Source organism: Panulirus ornatus, chromosome 55 (genome assembly GCF_036320965.1).
Source record: "Panulirus ornatus isolate Po-2019 chromosome 55, ASM3632096v1, whole genome shotgun sequence".
NCBI lineage: Eukaryota > Metazoa > Arthropoda > Malacostraca > Decapoda > Palinuridae > Panulirus > Panulirus ornatus.
The window spans coordinates 31,216,362-31,243,231 of NC_092278.1; the positions used below are offsets into that span (position 1 = coordinate 31,216,362).

General features: G+C 40.7%; 1 protein-coding gene across 1 annotated transcript in view; it reads right to left on the minus strand.

The window, feature by feature from the left end:
• Positions 1-13,750: 13,750 nt before the first annotated feature.
• Orp8 (Oxysterol-binding protein-related protein 8) overlaps positions 13,751-26,870 on the minus strand; it is a 446,356-nt gene continuing 433,236 nt past the window's right edge. Inside the window, 3 exon segments of the mRNA XM_071692826.1 lie at positions 13,751-14,238; positions 24,611-24,783; positions 25,458-25,625. Of these exon segments, the coding sequence (XP_071548927.1) occupies positions 13,983-14,238; positions 24,611-24,783; positions 25,458-25,625 (597 nt within the window). The 3' untranslated portion in view covers positions 13,751-13,982.

The following is a 26,870-nucleotide window of genomic DNA, read 5'->3' on the forward strand; positions in this document are numbered from 1 at the left end:
TAAATCATTAGGTGCAAAGAGTCTATGAAAAACATTATTTTTCTCTTGAACGGCTATCCAGACATTTATATTTTTATGGGCAAACACATTATTTACCATACTGGCTAATCCTAAGTACCAGTGTTGTGGGTGCTGTGGCAGGCACTATGGGTGGTGATGGGAGCCACAGATGCAGTGAATCCAAAAATTTGCACAAAAGCACCCACCAAGGTTACGGAGGTCTCAAGGCTGCTCCAGTGGCTTGTATCATATATTTGAGCTGCCATTTATGACCAACCAACACAGCTTACACTGCACACTTAATTCAAATTTATGGTGGGAAATTACATGCATAGATTAATGCCAACAGCACCCTGCTGTGTAAATGTAGACTGACGCTAATAGCACCAAGAGTGTAAAATGTTCTGCACTCACTCACACAGACATACACAAAACATCACCACATTTCTTGACTTGTGTTCCTACCATGCAGACATGGGCAGATTCCTGTGTACTGTGGGAGCCCCATAAAGAGGTTCCTGGGGCAGAAAAGTACATATCTGTATATCACACTATATAGTCCTAGGACTCCTTCTACTGGAGTCCTGCAGCTTTAAGGATGTGCTCCAAACTGGAGAAGGGAAATGAGGGACTCCTTCATCTGAAGACAATGTGACACAGCCCTGCCAAAGGTGACTTTTCCCTCGCAGCATGACCACATACAGACAGTGTCTGATAACACTACAAAGCAAGCAAATATATTGTTCATATTCTTTCTTTCTTTCATACTATTCGCCATTTCCCGCATTAGCGAGGTAGCGTTAAGAACAGAGAACTGGGCCTTTGAGGGAATATCCTCACCTGGCCCCCTTCTCTGCTCCTTCTTTTGGAAAATTAAAAAAAAAAAAAAAAAAAAACGGGAGGGGAGGATTTCCAGCCACCCGCTCCTCCCCTTTTAGACGCCTTCTATGACACGCAGGGAATACATTGGAAGTATTCTTTCTCCCCAATCCCCAGGGATAATATTGTTCATATATATGTATATGTATGTGTATACATATATCTTTTTCTTTCTTTCAAACTATTCGCCATTTCCCGCGTTAGCAAGGTAGCGTTAAGAACAGAGGACTGGGCCTCTGAGGGAATATCCTCACCTGGCCCCCTTCTCTGTTCCTTCTTTTGGAAAATTAAAAAAAAAAAACAAGAGGGGAGGATTTCCAGCCCCCCGCTCCCTCCCCTTTTTGTCGCCTTCTACGACACGCAGGAAATAAGTGGAAAGTATTCTTTCTCCCCTATCCCCAGGGATGTATATATATATATATATATATATATATATATATATATATATATATATATATATATATATATATATCCCTGGGGATAGATTAATGCCAATGGGGACAGGGGAAAAAGAATACTTCCCATACATTCCCCATGATTCGTAGAAGGCGACTAAAGGGGACGGGAGTGGGGGGGCTAGAAATCCTCCCCTCCATGTATTCTAACTTTCTAAATGGAGAAACAGAAAAAGGAGTCATGTGGGGAGTGCTCATCCTCCTCGAAGGCTCAGACTGGGGTGTCTAAATGTGTGTGGATGTAACCAAGACAAGAAAAAAAGAGAAATATGTAGTATGTTTGAGGAAAGGAACCTGGATGTTTTGGCTCTGAATGAAATGAAGCTCAAGGGTAAAGGAGATGAGTGGTTTGGGAATGTCTTGGAGTAAGTCAGAGGTTTGTGAGAGGACAAGAGCAAAGGAAGGAGTAGCACTACTCCTGAAGTAGGAACTGTGGAAATATGTGATAAAGTGTAAGAAAGTAAACTCTAGATTGATATGGGTAAAACTAAATGTGGATGGAGAGAGATGGGGGATTATTGGTGCCTATGCACCTGGTCATGAGAAGAAAGATCATGAGAGGCAAGAGTTTTCGGAGCACCTAAGTGAGTGTGTTAGCAGCTTCAATGCATGAGACAAGGTTATAGTGATGGGTGATTTGAATGCAAAGGTGAGTAATGTGGCAGTTAAGGGTATAATTGGTGTATATGGGATGTTCAAAGTTGTAAATAGAAATGGCGAAGAGCTTGTACATTCGTGTGCTGAAAAAGGACTAGTGATTGGGAATACCTGGTTTAAAAAGACAGATATACATAAGAATACATATGTAAGTAAAAGAGATGGCCAGAAAGTGTTATTGGATTACATGTTAATTGATAAGCGCATGAAAGAGAGACTTTTGGATGTTAATGTGCTGCGAGAGGCAACTGGAGGGATGTCTGATCATTACCTTGTTGAGGTGAAGGTGAAGATTTGTAGACGTTTTCAAAAAAGAAGAGAGAATGTCGGGGTGAATAGAGTGGTGAGAGTATGTGAGCTTGGAAAGGAGACATGTCAGGAAGTACCAGAAGAGATTGACTGCAGAATGGAAAAAGGTGAGAGCAAATGATGTAAGGGGAGTGGGGGAGGAATGGGATGTATTCAGGGAAGCAGTGACGGCTTGCGCAAAAGATGCCTGTGGCATAAGATAGGTGGGAGGTAGGCAGATTAGAGAGGGTAGTGAGTGGCGGGATGAAGAAGTAAGATTGTCAGTGAAAGAGAAGAGAGAGGCATTTGGACAATTTTTGCAGGGAAATAGTGCAAATGAAAGAGGCAGGAGGTCAAGAGAAAGGTGCAAGAGGTGAAAAAGAGGACAAATGAGAGTTGGGGTGAGAGAGTATCGTTAAAGTTTAGGGAGAATAGAAAGATGTGTTGGAAGGAGGTAAATAAGGTGCGTATAACAAGGGAACAAATGGGAACACCAGTGAAGAGGGCTAATGGGGAGGTAATAACAAGTTGTGGTGAAGTGAGAAGGAGATGGAGTGAGTATTTTGAGGGTTTGTTGAATGTGTTTGATGCTAGAGTGGCAGATATAGGGTGTTTTGGTCAAGGTGGTGTGCAAAGTGAGAGGGTCAGGGAAAATGGTTTGACAAACAGAGAAGAGGTAGTGAAAGCTTTCCAGGAGATGAAAGCCGGTAAGGCAGTGGGTTTGGATGGTACTGCAGTGGAATTTATCAAAAAAACAGGTGACTGTTGTTGACTGGTTGGTGAAAATATTCAATGTATGTATGGTTCATGGTGAGGTGCCTCAGGATTGGCGGAATGCATGCATAGTGCCATTGTATAAGGGCAAAGGGGATAAAGGCAAGTGTTCAAATTACAGAGGTATAAGTTTGTTGAGTATTTTTGGGAAATTTTGTGGAAGGGTATTGATTGAGAGGGTGAAGGTAGGGGAAGAGCAGTGTGATTTCAGTAGTGGTAGATGATGTCTGGATCAGATGTTTACTTTGAAGAATGTATGTGAGAAATACTTAGAAAAACAGATGGATCTGGAGAAGGCATATGATAAGAGTTAATAGAGATGCTCTGTGGAAGGTGTTAAGAGTATATGGTGTGGGAGGTAAGTTGCTAAAAGCAGTGAAAAGTTTTTATCGAGGATTTAAGGCATGTGTGCAAGTAGGAAGAGAGAAAAGTGATTGGTTACCGGTGAATGCTGGTTTGCAGCTGGGGTGCGTGATGTCTCCATGGTTGTTTAATTTGTTTATGGATGGGGTTATTTGGGAGGTGAATGCAAGAATTTTGGAAAGAGGGGCAAGTATGCAGTCTGTTGTGGATGAGAGAGCTTGGGAAGTGAGTCATTTGTTGTTCACTGATGATACAGCGCTGGTGGCTGATTCAGGTGAGAAACTTCAGAAGCTGGTGACTGAGTTTGGCAAAGTGTGTGAAAGAAGAAAGCTGAGAGTAAATGTGAATAAGAGGAAGGTTATTAGGTTCAATAGGGTTGAGGGACAAATCAATCGGGAGGTAAGTTTGAAAGAAGAAAAACTGGAAGAAGTGAAGCGTTTTAGATATCTGGGGTGGATTTAGCAGCGGATGGAACCATGGAAGCATATGTGAGTCACAGGGTGGGGGAGGGGCGAAGGTTCTGGGAGCGTTGAGAATGTGTGGAAGGATAGAACATTATTTCGGAGAGAAAAAATGGGTATGTTTGAAGGAATAGTGGTTCTAACAATGTTATATGGTTGCAAGACATGGGCTGTAGATAGGGTTGTGTGGAGGAGGGTGGATGTGTTGGAAATGAGATGTTTGAAGACAATATGTGGTATGAGGTGGTTTGATCAAGTAAGTAATAATAGGGTAAGAGAGATTTGTGGTAATAAAAAAAGTGGTTGAGAGAGCAGAAGAGGGTGTCTTGAAATGGTTTGGTTATATGGAGAGAATGAGTGAGGAAAGATTGACAAAGAGGATACATGTGTCAGAGATGGAGGGAACGAGAAGTGGGAGACCAAACTGGAGGTGGAAGGGTAGAGTGAAAAAGATTTTGAGCGATCGGGGCCTGAACATACAGGAGGGTAAAAGGTGTGCAAGGAATAGAGTGAACTGGAGCAATCTGGTATACTGGGGTTGACGTGCTGTCAATGGATTAAACTAGGGCATGTGAAGCGTCTAAGGTAAACTATGGAAAGTTTTGTAGGGCCTGGATGTGGAAAGGGAGCTGTGGTTTTGGTGCATTACACATGACAGCTAGAGACTGAGTGTGAATGAATGTGGCCTTTGTTGTCTTTTTCTAGCACTACCTCGCACGCATGCAGAGGGAGGGGTTGCCATTTCATTTGTAGCGGGTGGCGATGGGTATGAATAAAGGCAGCAAGTATGAATATGTACATGTGTATATATGTACATATCTGTGAATGTATATATATGTATATGTTGAAATGTATAGGTATGTATATGTGCCTGTGTGGACGTGCATGTATATGCATGTGTATGTGGGTGGGTTGGGCCATTCTTTCATGCTTCCTTGCGCTACCTCACTAATGTGGGAGACAGTGACAAAGTATAATAAAAATAATAATAATAAAAGAAAAAAATATATATATACACACACGTGTGTGTGTGTGTGTGTGTGTGTGTATACATACATATGCCGACATAGTGCAGCCTTGGGTTGCTGAAGCCTTTGGAAAGAAGTCCTGGGTAACAACAGAACTCTTTCTTAGAAAGGGGCTCTGGGGCAAATCATAGTTAGATATACAAAGGCAAGCAACCCCAAAACTTGCATGCTTGGGTCCTAAGCCATGCCAGATTTGGAAATTTTCCAATTTTAGGGTTATTCATCTTGGCATATACAGAGATTATAAATGAAGTATTAATGCATACAAAAAAGGCTATAATCTACAAAACAAATTACTTATGTTTCTTCTTATACTGCAAGGTGCTGCACTTTAATCTTCTTTTTAACTGTCATGCACAATGTATATTGAATTTGAAAAAATGATTCTGTGAACTGGTATATGAAATATGTTTTACTGGAACGCATCAAGTCAACATTATACATTCACTGTTTTATCATCATTGTTCGAATAACTTTGATACACAGTTGACATACTCTCATACCAACACTGTACACACAATGTTTTATCACCTTCAGTCACCTGCAAAGTCAGTGTTTTCATAATCAGTTCATTGTTGATTCCTGACCTTTTAACACTGATTCAACATATTACTACCTGCTGGGAATTTCAGGCTTCTCGACTTTAAACCCAGAACAGCCAGCCAATTTTCGGAACATTCCAGATTTTGGGTTGGTTGATTTCAAGTCATGTACCTGTGTACATTTGTAATAACCTATTTGTACTATACAGGGAGGGAGTTTTATACTTGTGGGTCCCCATCTCTTGAACATTCTTTATCATCAACCTATTATATTTATTCATGCTGTCTGAATTAACCATGTCCTTAGTCATTCTATTCCATTCATCCACCATTCTTTTACTATGGAAGTATTTTCTTATATCTGTTTTATTGGGTTTCTTCCTTAATTTCATGTTAAGTCCTGTGTATCCTCTATCCGTACATCTCTCGAAGAACTGTTCTCTGTCCACGTCATTAATTTTTAAAAAAAACTTAAAGATTGTAATCACGTCACCCCTCAATCTTTTTCTTACAAGGTGGGCAAATTAAAGCCTTTAGCTTTTCCCTGTAACTTAACTTCCTTAATTCTAGTATGTTCTGTGTTACCATCCTCGGGCCCTTCTCTATTAGCTCTTTGTGCTTCTTCAGGTGCAGTGAACAAACTGAGAAGTATACTCTAGTTTTTGCTCTATGTAAGATACAAATAGCTTGCTGAATATTTCCTTTTCCATATACCTGAAGGATATTCTGATATTTGCCAGAGGACAGTCTGTTTCCCTTACAATTCTCATAATGTGGGACTCTAGCAACAAGTTAGGGATGATGTTGACTCCTAGGTCCTTCTCAAACACAGAATCCTGAAGCTTATTTCCTGCCACATAATAATCATATTGAGGTCTTCTTTCACTTTGTCCCATCCTCATTTCTTTACCCATGTATTGGACTAATTCTGGAGTCTGAATAGGTACTCTTGCAAGCTGATGCATTCCCCCTTGTTTTTCCCTTCCCTTGTGACTTTTGCATCATGTGCAGATGTTTAGTTTAGGAGTCCATACCTTCAGGCAAGTCATTCACATAGATCAAGAAGAATGATAATACCAAAACAGAACAGTGGTGCAATCCACTTGTGACCTTCATCCATTTGGAGAAGGCTCCTTTGACGTGTCCTTTGTTCACTTCCACTTCCATCAGAGACTCTCCCTTATTCCTGCATGGTAATCCAACTTCTTGATCAACTTCCCTTGCAGTTCTATATCAAATGCTTTCTGACAGTCAAGATATAAATAAACTATCCAGCTTTCCCTTATGTCTACGACAGACCTCACTCTCTCATAGAAACCTAAGTGGTTCATATCACATGACCTCCTTCCTTAAAACCATGTTGCTTCTCACATAGGTAATTTCTCCTATGTTTAAAGTCAACTATTTGCTTCCTAATTAACTTTTTCATTACCTTACAGACCACACTTTTCCAGGAGACTGGTCTGAAGTTCAGCGCCTCTTCCTGGTCTCCTTTCTTGTATGTGGATATGACGTTTTCCCCTTTTCCACTCTCCTAGCACTTTGCCTTTCTCCAGCAACACCTTAAGCAGTATTTCAAGATATCTGTCTAGTGTATTCGTACACATCTCCAGCACATATCGTGAAATTTCATCAGGATTATGAGCCTTGAGACCCTTTAGTGTGTCTTTTCTCCACATCTCAATGTTTTTTAAAGCCTTCTTCCCATTCCATCTCACTGGTGATGAGGTACCAGTCTTCCAATGTGAAAACACTTTTGAACTTGTTATTTCAGTTCCTCACATATCCTTAGATCATCCTTAACTATTTTTCCCTCAGAATCCCTTAATCTGATTAGCTGCTCTTTAAATGACAATATAACTCATACAAATTCATGGAAGAGTTTTTGTATCTCTCCTGACTTATCCACAATACTCCTTTCAAAAAATGTTCAATTCCTTCTTTCTTATCTCACTACCCTTGTTCCTTTGTACCTCACACAAGCTGGGTGGCTGGAGTGTCACTTATATGTGTGCCCCTTCACATCTCAAAGCTTCCTTACTCTTTGGCATCCAATTAAAGCAGTCTTCTCTCTTTCTTAACCTTCCCTCTGTATTTGAGGGCAGAGGTACACATGCTCCCACTCCTTCAATGCAAATTTCACAGAACCTTTTAATACAATACCTTGGTTCCTGGCTACTGAACTCTATTTTTCAATCTTTTTTCCTCATTACCTCCTGCCAATTACTCACACTCCTTCCCTGTAAGTACCAAACATACACCTCTTGTTTTCTCTTTCACTGGCGACTTTACTCCATCCTCCCAACACTCAATACCCTTTCTTGCCTCCTTACCTCCCACTTTCTGCATGCCACACACTTCCCTCACACGTGCCAGGACTGCTCCCTAAATTCTTCCCTTTCCTCAACCCACTCCCCTAGTTTTGACTACTCACATTTTGCCATTCCTTAGTAAATAAGTATATAAATATTTCCCTGGAGATAAGGGAGTAAAGAATACTGCCCATGTATCCCCTGCATGTTGTGGAAGATGACTAAGAGGGGCAGCAGTGGGGGGCTTGAAATCTTCCTCTCTTGTAATATTTTCCAAAAGAAGAGACAGAAAACAGCCAAGTGAGGATTTTTTTCCCTCTAAGGCTCAGTCACCTGCTCCTAATATTACCTCATTCACATGAGAAATATTGGACATTGGAAAAAAATGACATTTCCTCCCTTTCTGTATTACTTTCCAAAGGGAAGTAAAGATGAAGGATCCAATTGAAGTTCATCTGTTCATGATGATACTTTACTCATGCAGGAAAAGTGAACATGTATGAAAAATAACTGACAAAACAGAGTACAGTCTCATCAATGAACTTCATGCAGCCTTGGAGCTACAAGAATCTCAGAAAAATGGGTCCTGGGGTAAAATTAGGACCCTTTCAGAGAGGGATTCTGGGGTAATTAGATAACATATAAAGTTAATGTTGAAACTACAGAGGTATAAGTTTGTTGAGTGTATGGTAAGATGTACTGAGGCAGTGGCAGTTGAGGGGGTGAAGGCATGTACAGTGCAGCACACTGGGGAGGGACACTGGTTTCAGGAGTGGTAGAGGATGTGTAGATCAAGTGTTTTCTTAAAAGAATGTGTAAGAAATACTTTGAGAAACAAGGGTTTATACGAGTCCATTATGAATCTGGAGAAAGCATATGAGAGGGTCGACAGATATACTTTGTGGAAGGTGTTAAAAATATATGGTGTGGGAGGAAAGCTACTAGAAGCAGTGAAGAGTTTTTATCACGAGTATAAGGCATGTGTGAGAGTAGGTACAGGGAAGGTACGTGATTTCGGTGAAGGTTTATGGATTAGGGTGGTAAGGGAGGTAAATGCAAAGGTCTTGGAGATAAGAACAGACATACAGTCTGTATGGGATGAGGGTACTTGGGAAGTGAGTCAAGTGAGTCAGCACTGTGATATGGATGTGACACAGTACTGGTGGCAGACCCATGTGAGAAGCTACTAAGTTGTCTGAGTTTGTGAGATAGTGTAAAAGGAGAAAGTTGAGAGCAAATGTGAATAAAAGCAAGGTTTAGCATTGCAGGGGGACAGGTTGGCTTGGATGTGGGTTTAAATGGAGCAAATTTGGATGAAGTGTTTTAGATATCTAGGAATGGAAAAAGCAGCAAATGGAACCATGGAAAGGGAAATGAGTCTTAAGAGTGAGTTAGGGTTAGTAAAGGCTCTGGGAGCATTAAGGAATGTGAGGAAAGAAGGGTCTTTGTCTGGGAGGGCAAAAATGGATACCTTTGAAGGCATAGCAGACCCAATGATATTGTGCAGATGCAAGGCATAGGCTATAGATGAGAATATGCAGAGGAATGTGGATGTACTGGAAATGGAATGTATGAGGACAATATGTGGTGTGAGAAAGGATGACAGAGTAAGTAATAAAAAAGTATGGTTGAGAGCTGAAGAAGATGTGCTGAAATGCTACATATGAAGAGAGGTTAACAAAGAAGATATATGTCTGAAGTGGATGGGATAAGAAGTTAAAAAGATTTTGAGTGCTCTGGGACTGGTCTCACGGGATGGTAAAAGACATGCATGGGATAGAGTGAAATTAAGTGATATGGTACAAAGGCAGCAATGTGCTGTCAGTGGGCTGAACCAAGCCTGAAGCAATTAGGGGAAACCATGGAAAGGTCTGTGGGGCCTGGTTGTAGATGGGGGCTGTGGTGTTGGTGCTTTACACATGACAGCTAGAGAGTGGATCTGAGAAAATTTGGTATTTCTTTGTCTGTTTCTGGTGCTACCTCACAAAAATGGGAAACTGTAAATAAGAGTGGAAAAAAGACATGAAAACATATATACTGTAAATATTCACGAGAGATAAGTGGAAGAGTGGAGTGATGAAACACACAACTGAGCAAGGAACCAAATATTCTTTAACAATTCACTACCTGAGCTTCTTCAGAAAGAATAACAGAAAAATTCAACAAGGTCTACATATACACCATAGGTTGTACAAGTGCCCATCGAGTCTCCTTCTTCCTGCTATCTCCACTGCTTTTCTCTTTAATTTGTTGATAAGTCCTCTGGAAGAAGGAAAGCAGGAAGGAGAAATGGAAGAGCAGATGGTGAGAATGTGAAATACTCAGCAGCTCCTCATTTTCATTCATCAGAAGGACTGGACAATGCTTTGCTAAAAATGGGCATAAGAGTGGCTAACGCTGAAGGAACAAGGATTAAAGACATCATCAAACAAGGAAGAAACTAAGACAATAAAGAAAGAGTGGAATAATTTAGCAAATCCTATGTGGAGGATGTGAGGGTCAGTATTTTGGAGAATCAAGTCACGACCTACACACGTGGATTAATGAACACAAAAGGGATGTACGGGCACATAAAACTTCCAACTCAATTGTAGTACACATAGACAAATATGGGCATCTTTCAAAATGGCAAGAAGCAAAGATCATGCACAACAGTCTAGGAAAGAGGCATAGAAAATTAATTGAAGCAGACCTTATAATTTCCTACAAACCTATAAAAAAAAAAAAAAAAAAAACCCTGCCCCACACTCATATATATATATATATATATATATATATATATATATATATATATATATATATATATATATATGAGTGGATGGGTTGTTCTTTGTCTGTTTTCTGGCACTACCTCACTAACATGGGAAATGGCGATCAAGTATATTGAATGCCATTTCATGTGTGGCGGGGTGGCAGCAGGAATGGATGAAAGCAGCATGTATGAATATGTACATGTGTATATGAGTATACATACATATGTATGTATACATTGAAATGTATAGGTATGTATATGTGCGTGTGTGGGCGTTTATGCATATACATGTATATGTGGGTGGGTTGGGCTATTCTTTCGTCTGTTTCCTTGTGCTACCTCGTTAACGCAGGAGACAGCGACAAAGTATAATAATAATGATAAAAATAATATATTCTAAATCTATCTTTTTTATTATGCTTGATTGCTGTTTCCCACAATAGTGAGGCAGTGCTAGGAAATATATGAAAAAAGGCCCATCCACTCTCATACACACATATACGTAGATACACGTCCATATACATATCTTATTATTTATTCATTATACTTGATTGCTGATTTCCGCATCAGAGAGGTGGAGCCAGGAGACAGACGAAGAATGGCCCATCCACTTATATACACATATATATACACATAAACACCCATACACGTACATATACATAAACATACATATCAACATATACATACATATACATACACACATATACGTATATACACATGTACATTTTCATACTTGCTTGCCTTCAATACATTCCTGGCACCACCCTGCCCCACAGGAAATAGCATTGCTGCCCTTCACTTCAGTGAGGTAGCACCAGGAAAACAGACAAAAAGGCCACATTCGTTTATATTCAGTCTCTAGCTGTCATGTGTAATGCACTGAAACCACAGCTCCCTATCCATATCCAGGCCCCATAGACCTTTCCATGGTTTACCCCAGATGTTTGACATGCCCATTGACAGCTCATCAACTCCAGTATACCACATCATTTCATAAGTACACATACATACATAAACAAATATGTACATACTCATACTTGCTTGTCCTCATTCATTCCTGGTGACTCCCTGCCCCACAGGAAACAACATCGCCACCCCCTGCGTCAGCAAGGTAGTGCCAGGAAACATACGAAGAAAGGCCACATTCGCTCATCCAGTCTCTTGCTGTCAAGTGTACTGCACTAAAACCACAGTTCCCTATCCACATCCAGGCCCTACATACCTTTCTGTGGTTTACCCCAGATGTTTCACATGCCCTGGTTTAGTCCACTGACAGCACGTAGACCTCAGTATACCACATCATTCCAATTCACTCTATTCCATGCACAACTCACCCTCCTGCATGTTCAGGCCCCAATCGCTCAAAATCTTTTTCACTCCATCCTTATATCTCCGATTTCATCTCCCATTTCTCCGTGTTCCCTCCACTTCTGACACATACATCTTTGTCAACCTTTCCTCACTCATTCTCTCCATATGACCATTTCAACACACCCTCTTCTGAATAACCCACTGAATTTCACATTGTCTTTAAGTTTCTTAGCTTTGTTAAGGCTCCCTGGCTAAATAACTCCAGGTCAAACATATCCATAACTGGTCGCCTCATGTCTTGATTATAACCACCAGTTCTCCCTTATCCCCAAAACTGCATGTGATAGTTCTATATCCTCCAGTGATCCTTTTAGAAGCATATCATCCTTTCTCCTTTTATCCTTAAATGGTTCAAGCCAAAAGTAATCAGTGATTTATGTCTTTCAACTGCCTGCTTTACTAATCTTTCTAATTTTGGTGCCATCCACTTTTCAGCTAGAACCTTCAGTGTTTAATTGTCAACCTCTGGGTCACTGACTTTCACTAAAATCAATCTTTTAAGCTAACAGGTACTGGTCCTTTAGACTTCCTTGATTGCCCTATCCCTAACATTACATTCTATTCTTTTCTTGGCTTTACTTAATTTCTTGTGCAACTCTATGTGTATAACCATGCACCCATTTTCTGCCAAATCAATCTTTATGGTCTGTGTTCGATGATCAGCTACTGGAGTTCCTCCTTTTACACCATCCTGCTCACTATTGTCAAAATAGGTTTGAAGTCTGGTCACATCAGCCAGTTCACAGTCAACCAAATTGTTCATCCTCCTCCTTGTACACCTCCCTGCTTACTGTTGTCAATAGATTCTGTATGTGTAAAACACATACAGAATCTATTTCCCTTTAACTAAACAGCCTTCAGGACATCTTAAAAAAGACCGATCATACTTCTATTGCTTAGTATGGAATTTACTTCTTTCTCTGATTATGTACCTCCTGAATCTCATACACTACATTCAGTTTTTGTTCATACCATATGATTTTACTTCTTAGATGCCTCTCATCTCTTGACATGTATAGGTTGGTAAAATGTGAAGCAGGGTAAAATATTTCATTTCTACTTGAGGGATGAAGGGTCTAGGGATACTGCAAAGAACTGAGTGCCAAGCATATTATGATGGGATTATACTGGGAGTATTTTTTATTTGTTATGTAGCTGCTGAGTGCTTGTAGTTGCAAGGCAGTCAGTGATTATTCAGAGTGCTATATTTTGTATAGTTTGCATGTAAGTTTGCATTTGATATGGCTGATGAATAAGTAGCTGAGGCATAGTCTACAATGAATTGCTTTTAAAGGATACTAAGGGATTTTTTATCTTGTCCAAATCTGATATCAGTTAATATTCTAGGGGGTTGTTTAGTAAGCTGTTTTTGAGTTCATGTTTGTGGTAAGGGGAGTGAGAGTCATGTGTGTCATTCCATATCAGTTAATGTTCTGAGAACATTTAGTCTGTTGTTTTTCTATTGATGTTTATGATGTAAGGAGTGAATGTCATGTGTGTGTTGTATGTGATGCCCCGAATAGTTGGTGTTTTGTTGTGTGGGAATACAGTCATGTTAAGGACCTTCTTGCCCTAAAGGAATCCATCATTTCCCTGCTACTGAATGAAGTGCAGCCTTGAACCAGCAGAAGTCCCATAAAAGGGGCCCAGGGTTTATACAACAATAAATAATAATATGTAATGATAAATAACATGAAGTAATGATGATGGCCTTAGAGTAAATATCTTTGCATGACCCTTTTTCTGTTCCTGCTTTTAGTAAATGATAATACAGGATGGGATGGTTTTCAGCCCCCCTACTCTTCAACATACAGGAGATATGTAGGTAGTAATCTTTTTCCCCTATTTCCAGGGTTAAATAATATTACTTATGAAAAATATTTTATCTATAATTTAACAAGAAGAAATACTACAAATAAGAATAAAATTATTTTGATGTTCTATACTGAAAAGAAGTACATCAGTAACCAGAAAAAATTTACCTCAGACTTAGCCAACTATAAAACCTGGCAATAGTAATACTATGTTAAATGTTCCTCTCAATCCACATACATAAATATAACAACTTTTATGTAAGAACAATCTCCATTGTGCCCATGGCTATGAACGGACCCTTTCCATTAGCCACTGAATCAGTGAATAGAAAATAAGAGCCACCAATATGGATGCCCATGACTGTGTGGAGAGTGGGCTGCCACTTTCCTGAGAAGATGCACTAAAGTGTGCTGCTTGGTGTCTTGAACTGCTTATGGCTGATAATCTTCGACTCAAGCTATCCATATCCTGCCGCACAGCCTTAATTTCCATCACAAGGGAATCTTGTGTGGCAGCTACTTTGTTCAGAATCTCAAAAACACTGAAAAGAAAATAATGAATAAATTAGCATACTTTAACCTTCAAGGTGTCAAAAAAGTTGTCTGGTTTAACATATCTACATACAGGGGCAATTTATATTTTTCGCAAATAAACCATGGCATATAAATAAAAATGCATAATCTTTGTGGTGTAAATACTTCACACTCAAGAAGTTCTGAAAAACATATGAAACTCATCTTCATATATGCTCTGTGTTCTCTCCACAAAACTAAAACTGGACTGTATTCCAGAAAATGAAACCCTGGTATCTACCTGTGCATATGCACCATATTACAAAGGCCTCCTGAAACTGAGGGGTTCCATTTAGAAAAAAAGTTTTGAGTTAACTTTGTTTCTTAATAAGAGGGGAGGTGATGAGATAAGTACTTTCTAATTAAGATTAAGGTATAGTTAAGGCAAAAACCTGCTTTCAGCGCAAGCTCTTTCCTGTTTTGAAATGGTCAGTTCCAAAATTACCCTGAGGCTCACTGGACCATATTTCTTACCAAATTTCAGGGAAATGTGAGCAGATATCATCCCTCCATCATGAGCCACCACAAGTAAAATTTTCAACATGCGCCACCACAAGTATACATATACTATGGACAGTAGACTATTCCAAAACATGAGCACCTAAGTTAAGGCTTCTTATAAGTGAGACCTCAGCAAGTATGACAATAGTCAACAACATTTAATAAATTGGTCACATACTAAAGTTTGGTATAAGCGTGAGATATGCAAATAGATGTGATGTTACACTCTGAATTTGCTCAAAATCCAACATAGTGGAGCATAGTCAGTTATCAGTAACTAGAGTTTAGAGTATCAGGATGGACATACCATTGCATGTGACAAGCTTGAGCTAAGGGTCCATAAATTAATATTCTTATCAGTATGGATAAAAATTTCAAGTCATATGAAAAAATTCACGATGTGAAGACACTTGGTGGATTACCTAGTAACTCTCCAACTTTAAACTTGTGCTGAGGATCACTGAAAAATACTTTTAATAAGATTTAATCAACATACAAAATTACTGTGTAAAGTTAATAGGTCAAAAACTATATTTACCACATATGTAAGGATGTCTGGAGGTCATTTCCTTAAACTCCTTTTCACAGATCCCCACAACTCCTTCAGCAGAAGTGCTACACCTTCCTTAGCTTTTACCCTCACACTAACCCCTGACTTTACCCCTAAGACATGAGCAAATAATTCTTCCCCCCTTACAGTTTAGCTTTATTTCACTTGGGGCCAGAACATAGATTCCTTTCCTCAAACATAGTCTCTCTCTCTTTTCTCATCCTGGCTGCATCCACATTCAGATGTCCCAGCCAGAGCCTTGGAGGAGGATGAGCACTCCTTGCTCGGCTCCTCCTTCTGTTCCATGTTTTAGAAACTGGAATTCAAAAAGGGGAGGTTTTCCAGCCCCCAACTCCTGACTCACTTTGCTGCCTCCTAAGAATCACAGGAATTCATGGAAAGTATTATCATCCCTATCCCTGGGAAAGTGAGCACTAGACTGATGTGTGTAAAATGAAAGTGGATTATGAGGAGTGGGTGATTATTAGTGTTTATGCACTAGGCCATGAGAAGGATGATGAAGAAGGATGATGAAGAGTGGAGAATGTCTTACAAGCAGCTCAGTGTGTGCATCAGCAGTTTTCATGAGAGAGATCGCATATTAAAGATGGGTAATGTGAATGCAAAAGTGAGTAATGTGGCAGTTAGGGTATAATTGAGGACATAGGGTATTCAGGGATGTGAATGGAAAAGGTAAACAGCTTCTGGAGTTATGTGATGAAAAAGGAGTGGGAAAGATAGCAAGTGGGGTTTACTGGACTATGAACTATTTAGTAGGCATGCAAAAGACAGACTCTTGAATGTGAATGTGCTGAGAGAGGCAGCTGGTAGGATGTCTGATCATTACCCAGGGGAGGCAAGGGTGAAGATTTGTAGAGGCTTTCAAGAAAGAAGATATACTGTGGGTGAAAAAAGGATTATGAAAGAAAGTATGCTTAGAAAAGAGGCATGTGTAAAGAGAAACCATAAGAGATTAAATGGCCCCCCTCTCTTCTTTCTTTTGGAAAATCAAAAATGGGATGGGAGGATTTCCAGCCCCCAACTCCCTCCATGATTAGGGCTTCAGCTGCTTATGCTGTCTCAGCTAACATAAAAAAAAAAAGAATAAAAAAAAATTCAACTGCAGAAGCTGGTGACTGAGATTTGGAGAATGCATGAAAGGAGAAACTTAAGAGTAAATGTTAATAAAAGAATGATTATTAGGTTTAAAAGTGAATGGAGATAACTTGCAAGAAATGAAATGTTTTTGATACCTGAGAGTGGATATGGCAATTAATAGATCTAAGAGAGCTGAAGTAAACCATAATGTGGATAAGAGGGTGCAGTGAGAAATGTGTAGAGAGGTCATTGTTATCAAGGGCGAAGATGGGTATGTTTGATGGGACAGTATTCCCATTACTTCTGTATGGATGCATGGTATGGGCCTTAGACAACAATATGTGATGTGTGGAGGGTTGATCAAATAAGAAATGTCAAGGTAAAGGAGAGAAGTGACAGTAAAAGCAGTATGTGTGAGAGAGCTGAAGAGGGTTTGCTGAAATAGTATGGATGCATGGATAGTTTGAGCAAGGAAAGGATAACTAAGAAATGGAGGGAATATGAAAAATGGGGAAACTGAGAAGGAGGTGGAATGTTGGAGTGAGACGCTTTGAAGGCTCAAGGCTTGAACATGCTGGAGGGTGAGAGGCATGCATGGGTCAGAGTGAACTGGAGTGATTTTATATACATGGGATGATGTGTTGTTAGTGGGCTGGATCAGGGCATGTGAAGTGGTTGGGGAAACCCTAGAACCATCAGTGAGCCATGGTTCTGGACAGGGCCTTTAGTATCAGTGCACTGGACATGACATCTTGAGAGCAGATGTGAGCAAATAAAGCTATTTCCATCTGTTCCTTGAGCTACCTTGCTAACATGGGGAATACAAAATGTATGAAAAATGTTTCTTGAGTGTACCCATTCAGCTGCATGAGAGAGTAGTGGCTGAAAGGCTGGTGAGATGCACAGAGGATCAGACTGGGAGGGAATGTTTGATTTGAAGAATGTATGAGAAATATTTAGAGAAAGAGAAGGATCTGCAGGTGACATTTTTGGATTTGTAGAGGTGGTACCAGGCTCCATCTGCAAGAGGTTACACCACAAGCAAAAATTCACCCTTGGTAGGGTTGTATCAGTGGGAGTTAACTCTTTTTAGGGAATTTCTTAATCTAAAAGGAGTGTACACATCCCTACAAATGGAAGTTCCACAACCTTGGGCTGCAGGGACCTTTAGAATGTGGTCCTGGTAACACCAAGACTCTTTCATCAAAACTGGTCCTAATGTAATTATGAATATTATGTATAAATGGACATAAGGAGAGCATGAGTAGGGAGAGGTTGAGAAAAAGGATGTGGGTGTCATAAGTGGAGGGAACAAGAAGGGGAGACCAAATCAGAGATGGAAGGTTGGAATGAAAAAGATTTGAAGTGCTCAGGGCCTGAACATGTAAGAGGGTGAAAGGCAATCATGGGATGGAGTGAACTGGAGCAATGTGGTATATAAAGGGCAACATTCTGTCAATGGACTGAACAGGACACATGAGGCAGCTGTGGGAAACCACAGAAAGGTCTGGGGATCTGATTATGAATAGGGGGCTGTGGTTTTGATGCATTACACATGACTGGTAGAGAATGGATATGAGCAAATGGGGCCTTTTTTTGTCTGCTCCTAGCACTACCTCACTACAGCAGGTAACTGAAACCATGTATGAAAAAATGAATGGATCTGGATAAAACATAGGTTAGGGCTGATAAAGATGCTTTGTGGAAGGTGTTACAACACAAGTAATGGTGTTTGGAGGGAAAAAGAGCGAGAGTATAGATTCTATAAAGCTCAATAGGGTGAGAGAGGAAAAGTATCAAACTGTGTTATAGATTTAGGGGAGAAAGACTGGAAGAGGTAACACCATCTAAGTACCTGGGAGCTATCTTGGGTAAGTCTGGTTATATAAAAGGTACGATAAGGCAGAAAGCAGTACAGGGAAAAAGAATCACTGGTTCTCATAATACAATAATGAGGGATAGAGTTGTACATATGTAAGTGGAAAAAGAATTAAAGGACAGCATAATCCTCCCAACCCTGACCCATGCAGTCAATGCATGGACATGGAATGAGTCACATAGGTCAAACATCCAGGCTGTGGAAATGATCTAGTTGAGAGGAGCATGTGGTATAACTAAATGGAATGAAGAAAGAAATGAGGGGGTGTATGAGAGATCTGGTATGGCAAGGAATGCAAAGGAATTAAATTGTGGAGAGGTGGAGTGGATAAAACATAATACTTTGAGGTGGTCTGGGCACATGGGAAGATTGTGAGATGGAAAGTTTACAAGGACAATGTATGACAGTACAATTAAAGAGGTTGGTGTGGGATGAAGACCACATGTGATGTGAGGAAATAGAATGGAAGAGTACCTGGAGGGAGAAAAATGGTGGAATATTGCATGGAATGGTACATGCAAGGGAGGCATGTAAGGACAGGGATAAGTGATGACTCTTTTGCCATGGCCACCCCTTTAATGGGATTTCCTGGAAGGAACAGGCATCTGAGATATACACAGATAGATAGTTACAAATAAGAGAGTGAGGAAGAAAGCTATTAAAAGCAGCGAGGAGTTCATATCAAAAGAGTAAAGATGTGCACAAGTACGAAGAAGAGAAGAGAGTGAGTGGTTCCAAGTAAAGGTGGGTCTGTAGCTCGGGCGTCTGATGTAATCAAGGCTGTTTAGTTAATTCATGGACAGGGTGATGAGGAACGTGAGTCAGTTGTTGTTTGCCAGTGATGCATCACTGGCGATGGATTGAAGTTAGAAGCTGCAAAAGCAAGTGTCTGAGTTTGGGAGGGTGTGTAAGAGAAAGCAGAGTACATGTGAATAAAAGCAAAGCTATTAGGTTTAGCAGTGAAGAAAGACAGGTTAGTTGGGGTATGAAAGTGTATGAAGAAAACTTGGAGGAAGTGAAGTGTTTTAGATTCCTGGGAGTGGACATGGCAAGGAATGGCACAATGGAATCTGAAATGGGTCATAGGGTGGGAAAGGGGGCAAAGGCCCTGGGATCACTGAAAAATGTGTGGAAAGAAAGGTTACTATCTGAGAAGGTGAAGATAGGCATGTCTGAAGGTACAGTAGTCTCAATAGTGTTGTATGGATGCGAGGTCAATGTGCTGGAAATTAAATGTTTAAGGACAATGTGTGGTGTGAGGAGGTCTGAATAAGTAATGATGGAATATGAAAGATTTTTTTCTTTTTTTTTTTTTGCCGCTGTCTCCCGCGTTTGTGAGGTAGCGCAAGGAAACAGACGAAAGAAATGGCCCAACCCACCCCCATACACATGTATATACATACGTCCACACACGCAAATATACATACCTACACAGCTTTCCATGGTTTACCCCAGACGCTTCACATGCCTCGATTCAATCCACTGACAGCACGTCAACCCCGGTATACCACATCGCTCCAATTCACTCTATTCCTTGCCCTCCTTTCACCCTCCTGCATGTTCAGGCCCCGATCACACAAAATCTTTTTCACTCCATCTTTCCACCTCCAATTTGGTCTCCCTCTTCTCCTCGTTCCCTCCACCTCCGACACATATATTCTCTTGGTCAATCTTTCCTCACTCATTCTCTCCATGTGCCCGAACCATTTCAAAACACCCTCTTCTGCTCTCTCAACCACGCTCTTTTTATTTCCACACATCTCTCTTACCCTTACGTTACTTACTCGATCAAACCACCTCACACCACACATTGTCCTCAAACATCTCATTTCCAGCACATCCATCCTCCTGCGCACAACTCTATCCATAGCCCACGCCTCGCAACCATACAACATTGTTGGAACCACTATTCCTTCAAACATACCCATTTTTGCTTTCCGAGATACTGTTCTCGACTTCCACACATTCTTCAAGGCTCCCAGAATTTTCGCCCCCTCCCCCACCCTATGATCCACTTCCGCTTCCATGGTTTCATCCGCTGCCAGATCCACTCCCAGATATCTAAAACACTTTACTTCCTCCAGTTTTTCTCCATTCAAACTTACCTCCCAATTGACTTGACCCTCAACCCTACTGTACCTAATAACCTTGCTCTTATTCACATTTACTCTTAACTTTCTTCTTTCACACACTTTACCAAACTCAGTCACCAGCTTCTGCAGTTTCTCACATGAATCAGCCACCAGCGCTGCATCATCAGCGAACAACAACTGACTCACTTCCCAAGCTCTCTCATCCACAACAGACTTCATACTTGCCCCTCTTTCCAAAACTCTTGCATTCACCTCCCTAACAACCCCATCCATAAACAAATTAAACAACCATGGAGACATCACACACCCCTGCCGCAAACCTACATTCACTGAGAACCAATCACTTTCCTCTCTTCCTACACGTACACATGCCTTACATCCTCGATAAAAACTTTTCACTGCTTCTAACAACTTGCCTCCCACACCATATATTCTTAATACCTTCCACAGAGCATCTCTATCAACTCTATCATATGCCTTCTCCAGATCCATAAATGCTACATACAAATATGAAAGATATGGTAATAAAAAGAGTATGGTGAGATAGTTGAGGAGGGCATGCTGAAAAGATTTAGACATATGGAAAGAATATATGAGAAGAGGTTGACAAGAGGATATATGTGTCAAAAGTGGAGGGACAAGAAGGGAGAGAAAGACTGGAGTTGGGAAGATGGAGTGAATAATGTTTTGAGTGCTCTGATCCTGAACATGTAAGGCATGCATGAGAAACAGTGAACTAGAGTGTTGTAGTGTACAGGAAGAGACATGCAGTCAAATTATTGAACTAGGGTATATGAAGTAGCTGGGAGAAACCTCAGAGGTCTGTGGTGCCTAGTTGTGGACAAGAGGATCTGGTTTCAGGGCATTACACATGACAGCAAGAGAATGTATGCAAGCAAATGATGCCATTTCATCAACTTTTCCTAGCACTATGTTACTAAATGACAAAAAAGTGTAAAAGAAAGTAAAGAAATAAAAAAAGGAACTGACCCATGAAAAGCAGTACAAGATGCCACACAAAAAGTCCAGCTACACCATGATCCCATGAAAACTGGGAGCTCCAAGCATCTGGTAGAAGGTGGTTCAATAGCATCAGCCTAATAGGAGTTGCTGATTAGCCAGGGGCAGACTCATAAATGAACAAGCACCTATGGATACCTAACAATGAGGGTAAGAGGAGTCTGACTTGCATATCTGAGGAAATACATCTCATGCTTGTTGGATACACCAAAATGGAAAAAAATATGCTTACTTTTATTCTTCCAAAGGTAGGCTTGTGCCTATTAGATGGGACACCTATCTGCCAGTTCCTTCTACCTCTGTTCATTGTCTGAACTTCTTTATGCTATCTCTATGCACTTCTGTTAACATTTTTGTAACCAAGTCTTCCATCTGACACTCTCTAGCTAACTGCTACATATGGAATGTTCATTCAATCAGTATGCCTAAAAACATTCAAGTTGTTCCCTCCATACTTTTTTCCAGTCATCCAACAACAAAATTACAATCTAATTACCTGTACTGTATTCATATTCTATCTCTTCCTGTCTTTCCAAGGATCCCCCTACAGAGTTTTGCCTCTGTTGCTTGAACTCTAGATCTTTCCTTCTTTGCCAATGTTCAAGATCCAATGCTAAATGTTACAGGGCTCTCTCAGCACCTGACTGTATGTGAGAATTCTTTGCATCATTTCATCTTTAATTCTTCTTGTGTTGGTGCACATACAGCTGTGATATCTAAAATGTGTTGCAATACTCAAGTCTTGTTCTTTCACTGTGGGAGGCAGGAAACCATCCCCTCCTTGTATTTCAAATTTCTAAAAGGGGAAACAATGAAGGAGTAAAGCTCATCCTCCTCGAAGGGTAAGATTGAGGTGTCTGAATATGTGTGGATGTAACCAAGATGAGAAGAAAGGAGAGAGAGGTAGTATGTTTGACGAAAGAAACCTGTATGTTCTGGCTCTGACTGAAACGAAGCTCAAGGGTAAAGGGGAAGAGTGGTTTGGGAAAGTCTTAGGAGTAAAGTCAATGATTGGTGAGAGGACAAGAGCTAAGGAAGGAGCAGCACTACCCCTGGATGGGCATTTATGTGTATATATATGTGTGTATATGAGTAGTTGGACCATTCTTAATCTGTTTCCTTGTGCTACCTCGTTGACACATGAAACAGCGATCAAGTTTAATAATCGCTGGGAACAGAGGGAACAGAGAAGGGGGCCAGGTGAGGATATTCCCTCAGAGGCCCAGTCCTCTGTTCTTAACGCTACCTTGCTAATGCAGGAAATGGCGAATAGTTTGAAAGAAAAAAGAAAATAATAATAATAATAATAATAATAATAATAATAATAATAATAATAATGATTTATTTATTCATTTTATTTTGCTTTGTCGCTGTCTCTCACGTTAGCGAGGTAGCGCAAGGAAACAGACAAAAGAATGGCCCAACCCACCCACACACACATGTATATACATACACGTCCACACACGCAAATATACGTACCTATACATCTCAATGTACACATATATATACACACACAGACATATACATATATACACATGTACATAATGCATACTGTCTGCCTTTATTTATTCCCATCGCCACCTCGCCACACATGGAATAACAACCCCCTCCCCCCTCATGTGTGCGAGATAGCGCTAGGAAAAGACAACAAAGGCCACATTCGTTCACACTCAGTCTCTAGCTGTCATGTAATAATGCACCGAAACCACAGCTCCCTTTCCACATTCAGGCCCCACAGAATTTTCCATGGTTTACCCCAGACACTTCACATGCCCTGCTTCAATCCACTGACAGGCACGTCGACTCCAGTATACCACATCTTTCCAATTCACTCTATTCCTTGCACGCCTTTCACCCTCTGCATGTTCAGGCCCCGATCACTCAAAATCTTTTTCACTCCATCTTTCCACCTCCAATTTGGTCTCCCACTTCTCCTCGTTCCCTCCACCTCTGACACATATATCCTCTTGATCAATCTTTCCTCACTCATTCTCTCCATGTGACCAAACCATTTCAAACCACCCCCTTCTGCTCTCTCAACCACACTCTTTTTATTTCCACACATCTCTCTTACCCTTACATTACTTACTCGATCAAACCACCTCACACAACATATTGTCCTCAAACATCTCATTTCCAGCACATTCATTTATTATACTTAACTGCTGTCTCCTGGATTAGCGAGATAGCGCAAGGAAACAGAAAGAAATGGCCCAACCCACCTACATACACATGTATATACATAAACGCACACACATGCACATAAACATTTCAATGTATACATACATATATACACACAGACATCTACATATATACACATGCATATATTCAGCTAGAGACTGAGTGTGAATGAATGGGGCCTTTGTTGTCTTTTCCTAGCACTACCTCGCACACATGAGGGGGAGGGGGTTGTTATTACATGTGTGGCGGGGTGGCGATGGGAATGAATAAAGGCAGACAGTATGAATTATGTACATGTGTATATATGTATATGTCTGTGTGTGTATATACATGTATACGTTGAGATGCATAGGTATGTATATTTGCGTGTGTGGACGTGTATGTATATACATGTGTATGTGGGTGGGTTGGGCCATTCTTTCGTCTGTTTCCATGCGCTACCTTGCTAACGCAGGGAGACAGCGACAAAGCAAAATAAATAAAAATAAATAATATATTCATACTTGTTGCCTTCATCCATTCCTGTCACCACCTGCCACACATGAAATAGCAACCCCCTCCAGTAAGGTAGCGCCAGGAACAGACAAAAAAGGCCACATTCGTTCACACTCAGTCTCTAGCTGTCATGCGTAATGCACCAAAACCACAGCTCCCTTTGCACATCCAGGCCCCACAGACCTTCCATGGTTTAACCCAGACACTTCACATGCCCTGGTTCAATCCACTGACAGCATGTCGACCACAGTATACCACATTGTTCCAATTCACTCTATTCCTTGCAAACCTCTCATTCTCCTGCATGTTCAGGCCCCAGTCGCTCAAAATCTCTTTTGCTCCATCTGCGTATACTTCACAATAATCATGACAATAAGCAAATATTTGAAAGAATAATGTTTAAAAATTTGAATAAGAATGATGCTGAGTAAGAAATCTTGTTTTCTGTTCTAGTCTAAATTCAAGCCTAATCTCCTTTCAAGTTACAGTTAAAAATGGGAAAAGATTATATCAAGTTTCAATACCTGGGAGCTAGAGAATGTGTTTGTCTCTTGGTGGGTAAGGTCTGTACAGAATTTGGATGGTCAGGAATATCTTGGAGATCATCATGGTCACCTGAACTGGTCTCCTCAGCTTCTGCCCGCTCCAATACCCCTCGCAGGCGCTGCACTCCCTCGACGCCAGCCACACGAACAACCTTAGGTATAAATATCATCTTTAATATCAAACAATTGTCTTATAATGCCATCTCCCACGTATGTGAAGGGACATTCATCTGGGTGAGGGGAGTTGATTCACACCATGTATTCAACTTGACAAAATTAGTGACTAAGCATATGATGGAAAGTAATACTTCTCAAATTCAGCCAAAATAACACATTGAGCAATGAATTAGTTTTGGGATGGGTGAAAATAAAAGTATGATACATGGGGAAAGGAAATCAGCTACTTTTGCTTTCTTATCAGGATGATACAGCAATCAAATCCATGCCATAACCTGCTTATAGTGTAATGAACCTAAGTATAAGGGAAACATATATGCTGAAAATAATGTGTTGCCTAAAGCTTAAAGTTCATCCTAATTTGCCCTAATGTGTAAGGAAATGTCAAAATAATTGACCATAATAAGGAAAAACTCCCGTGAAACATCTCATCACCATTCCTAGGTGATTACTGTTGATGGGAAGGGAGCAAGCTAGAGCTGATGTCACTGAATGGGTGGTTAGCAAAAGCAGAGGCATCAATCTCACCATAAGATAAGGGGTCCAAACCTTCTAACCTATGAAATCATGGAGATTCTCTCATATCTCATGCAACAAACTAAACCTGGAGGATAAATTAGTTACAAATAAAATTATTCAGATTACTTACTTCACACTTGGGATCTACGCTGACTATGGAAGCTGTTCTGATCATTGGTGCTTTATGTCTAGTCTTGGTTGAGATTATATAGTTATATTCATACTGGAATAAGTCAGTTCTAGGATCCCATGGTCGAAGATCTGAATGCTTGTAAACATATACACCACTCACTGGGTCCTGTCAATGAAGTTGCAATTATATGTCAGTGAAAAAAGTTAATTGCCAACTGATTGTCTTAACACAGAAAAAGGAAAACAAGAAGTCAAGTTCTTTAGGAACATAACAAATACCTCAAATACCCTAAAACATCAGAATTTATGGTGAACTGATTGACAAGGATATTTATTTTTTATTTATTATACTTTGTTGCTGTCTCCCGCGTTTGCGAGGTAGCGCAAGGAAACAGACGAAAGAAATGGCCCAACCCCCCCCCATACACATGTATATACATACGTCCACACACGCAAATATACATACCTACACAGCTTTCCATGGTTTACCCCAGACGCTTCACATGCCTTGATTCAATCCACTGACAGCACGTCAACCCCGGTATACCACATCGCTCCAATTCACTCTATTCCTTGCCCTCCTTTCACCTTCACCCTCCTGCATGTTCAGGCCTCGATCACACAAAATCTTTTTCACTCCATCTTTCCACCTCCAATTTGGTCTCCCTCTTCTCCTTGTTCCCTCCACCTCCGACACATATATCCTCTTGGTCAATCTTTCCTCACTCATCCTCTCCATGTGCCCAAACCACTTCAAAACACCCTCTTCTGCTCTCTCAACCACGCTCTTTTTATTTCCACACATCTCTCTTACCCTTACGTTACTCACTCGATCAAACCACCTCACACCACACATTGTCCTCAAACATCTCATTTCCAGCACATCCATCCTCCTGCGCACAACTCTATCCATAGCCCACGCCTCGCAACCATACAACATTGTTGGAACCACTATTCCTTCAAACATACCCATTTTTGCTTTCCGAGATAATGTTCTCGACTTCCACACATTCTTCAAGGCCCCCAGAATTTTCGCCCCCTCCCCCACCCTATGATCCACTTCCGCTTCCATGGTTCCATCTGCTGCCAGATCCACTCCCAGATATCTAAAACACTTCACTTCCTCCAGTTTTTCTCCATTCAAACTCACCTCCCAATTGACTTGACCCTCAACCCTACTGTACCTAATAACCTTGCTCTTATTCACATTTACTCTTAACTTTCTTCTTCCACACACTTTACCAAACTCAGTCACCAGCTTCTGCAGTTTCTCACATGAATCAGCCACCAGCGCTGTATCATCAGCGAACAACAACTGACTCACTTCCCAAGCTCTCTCATCCCCAACAGACTTCATACTTGCCCCTCTTTCCAAAACTCTTGCATTTACCTCCCTAACAACCCCATCCAT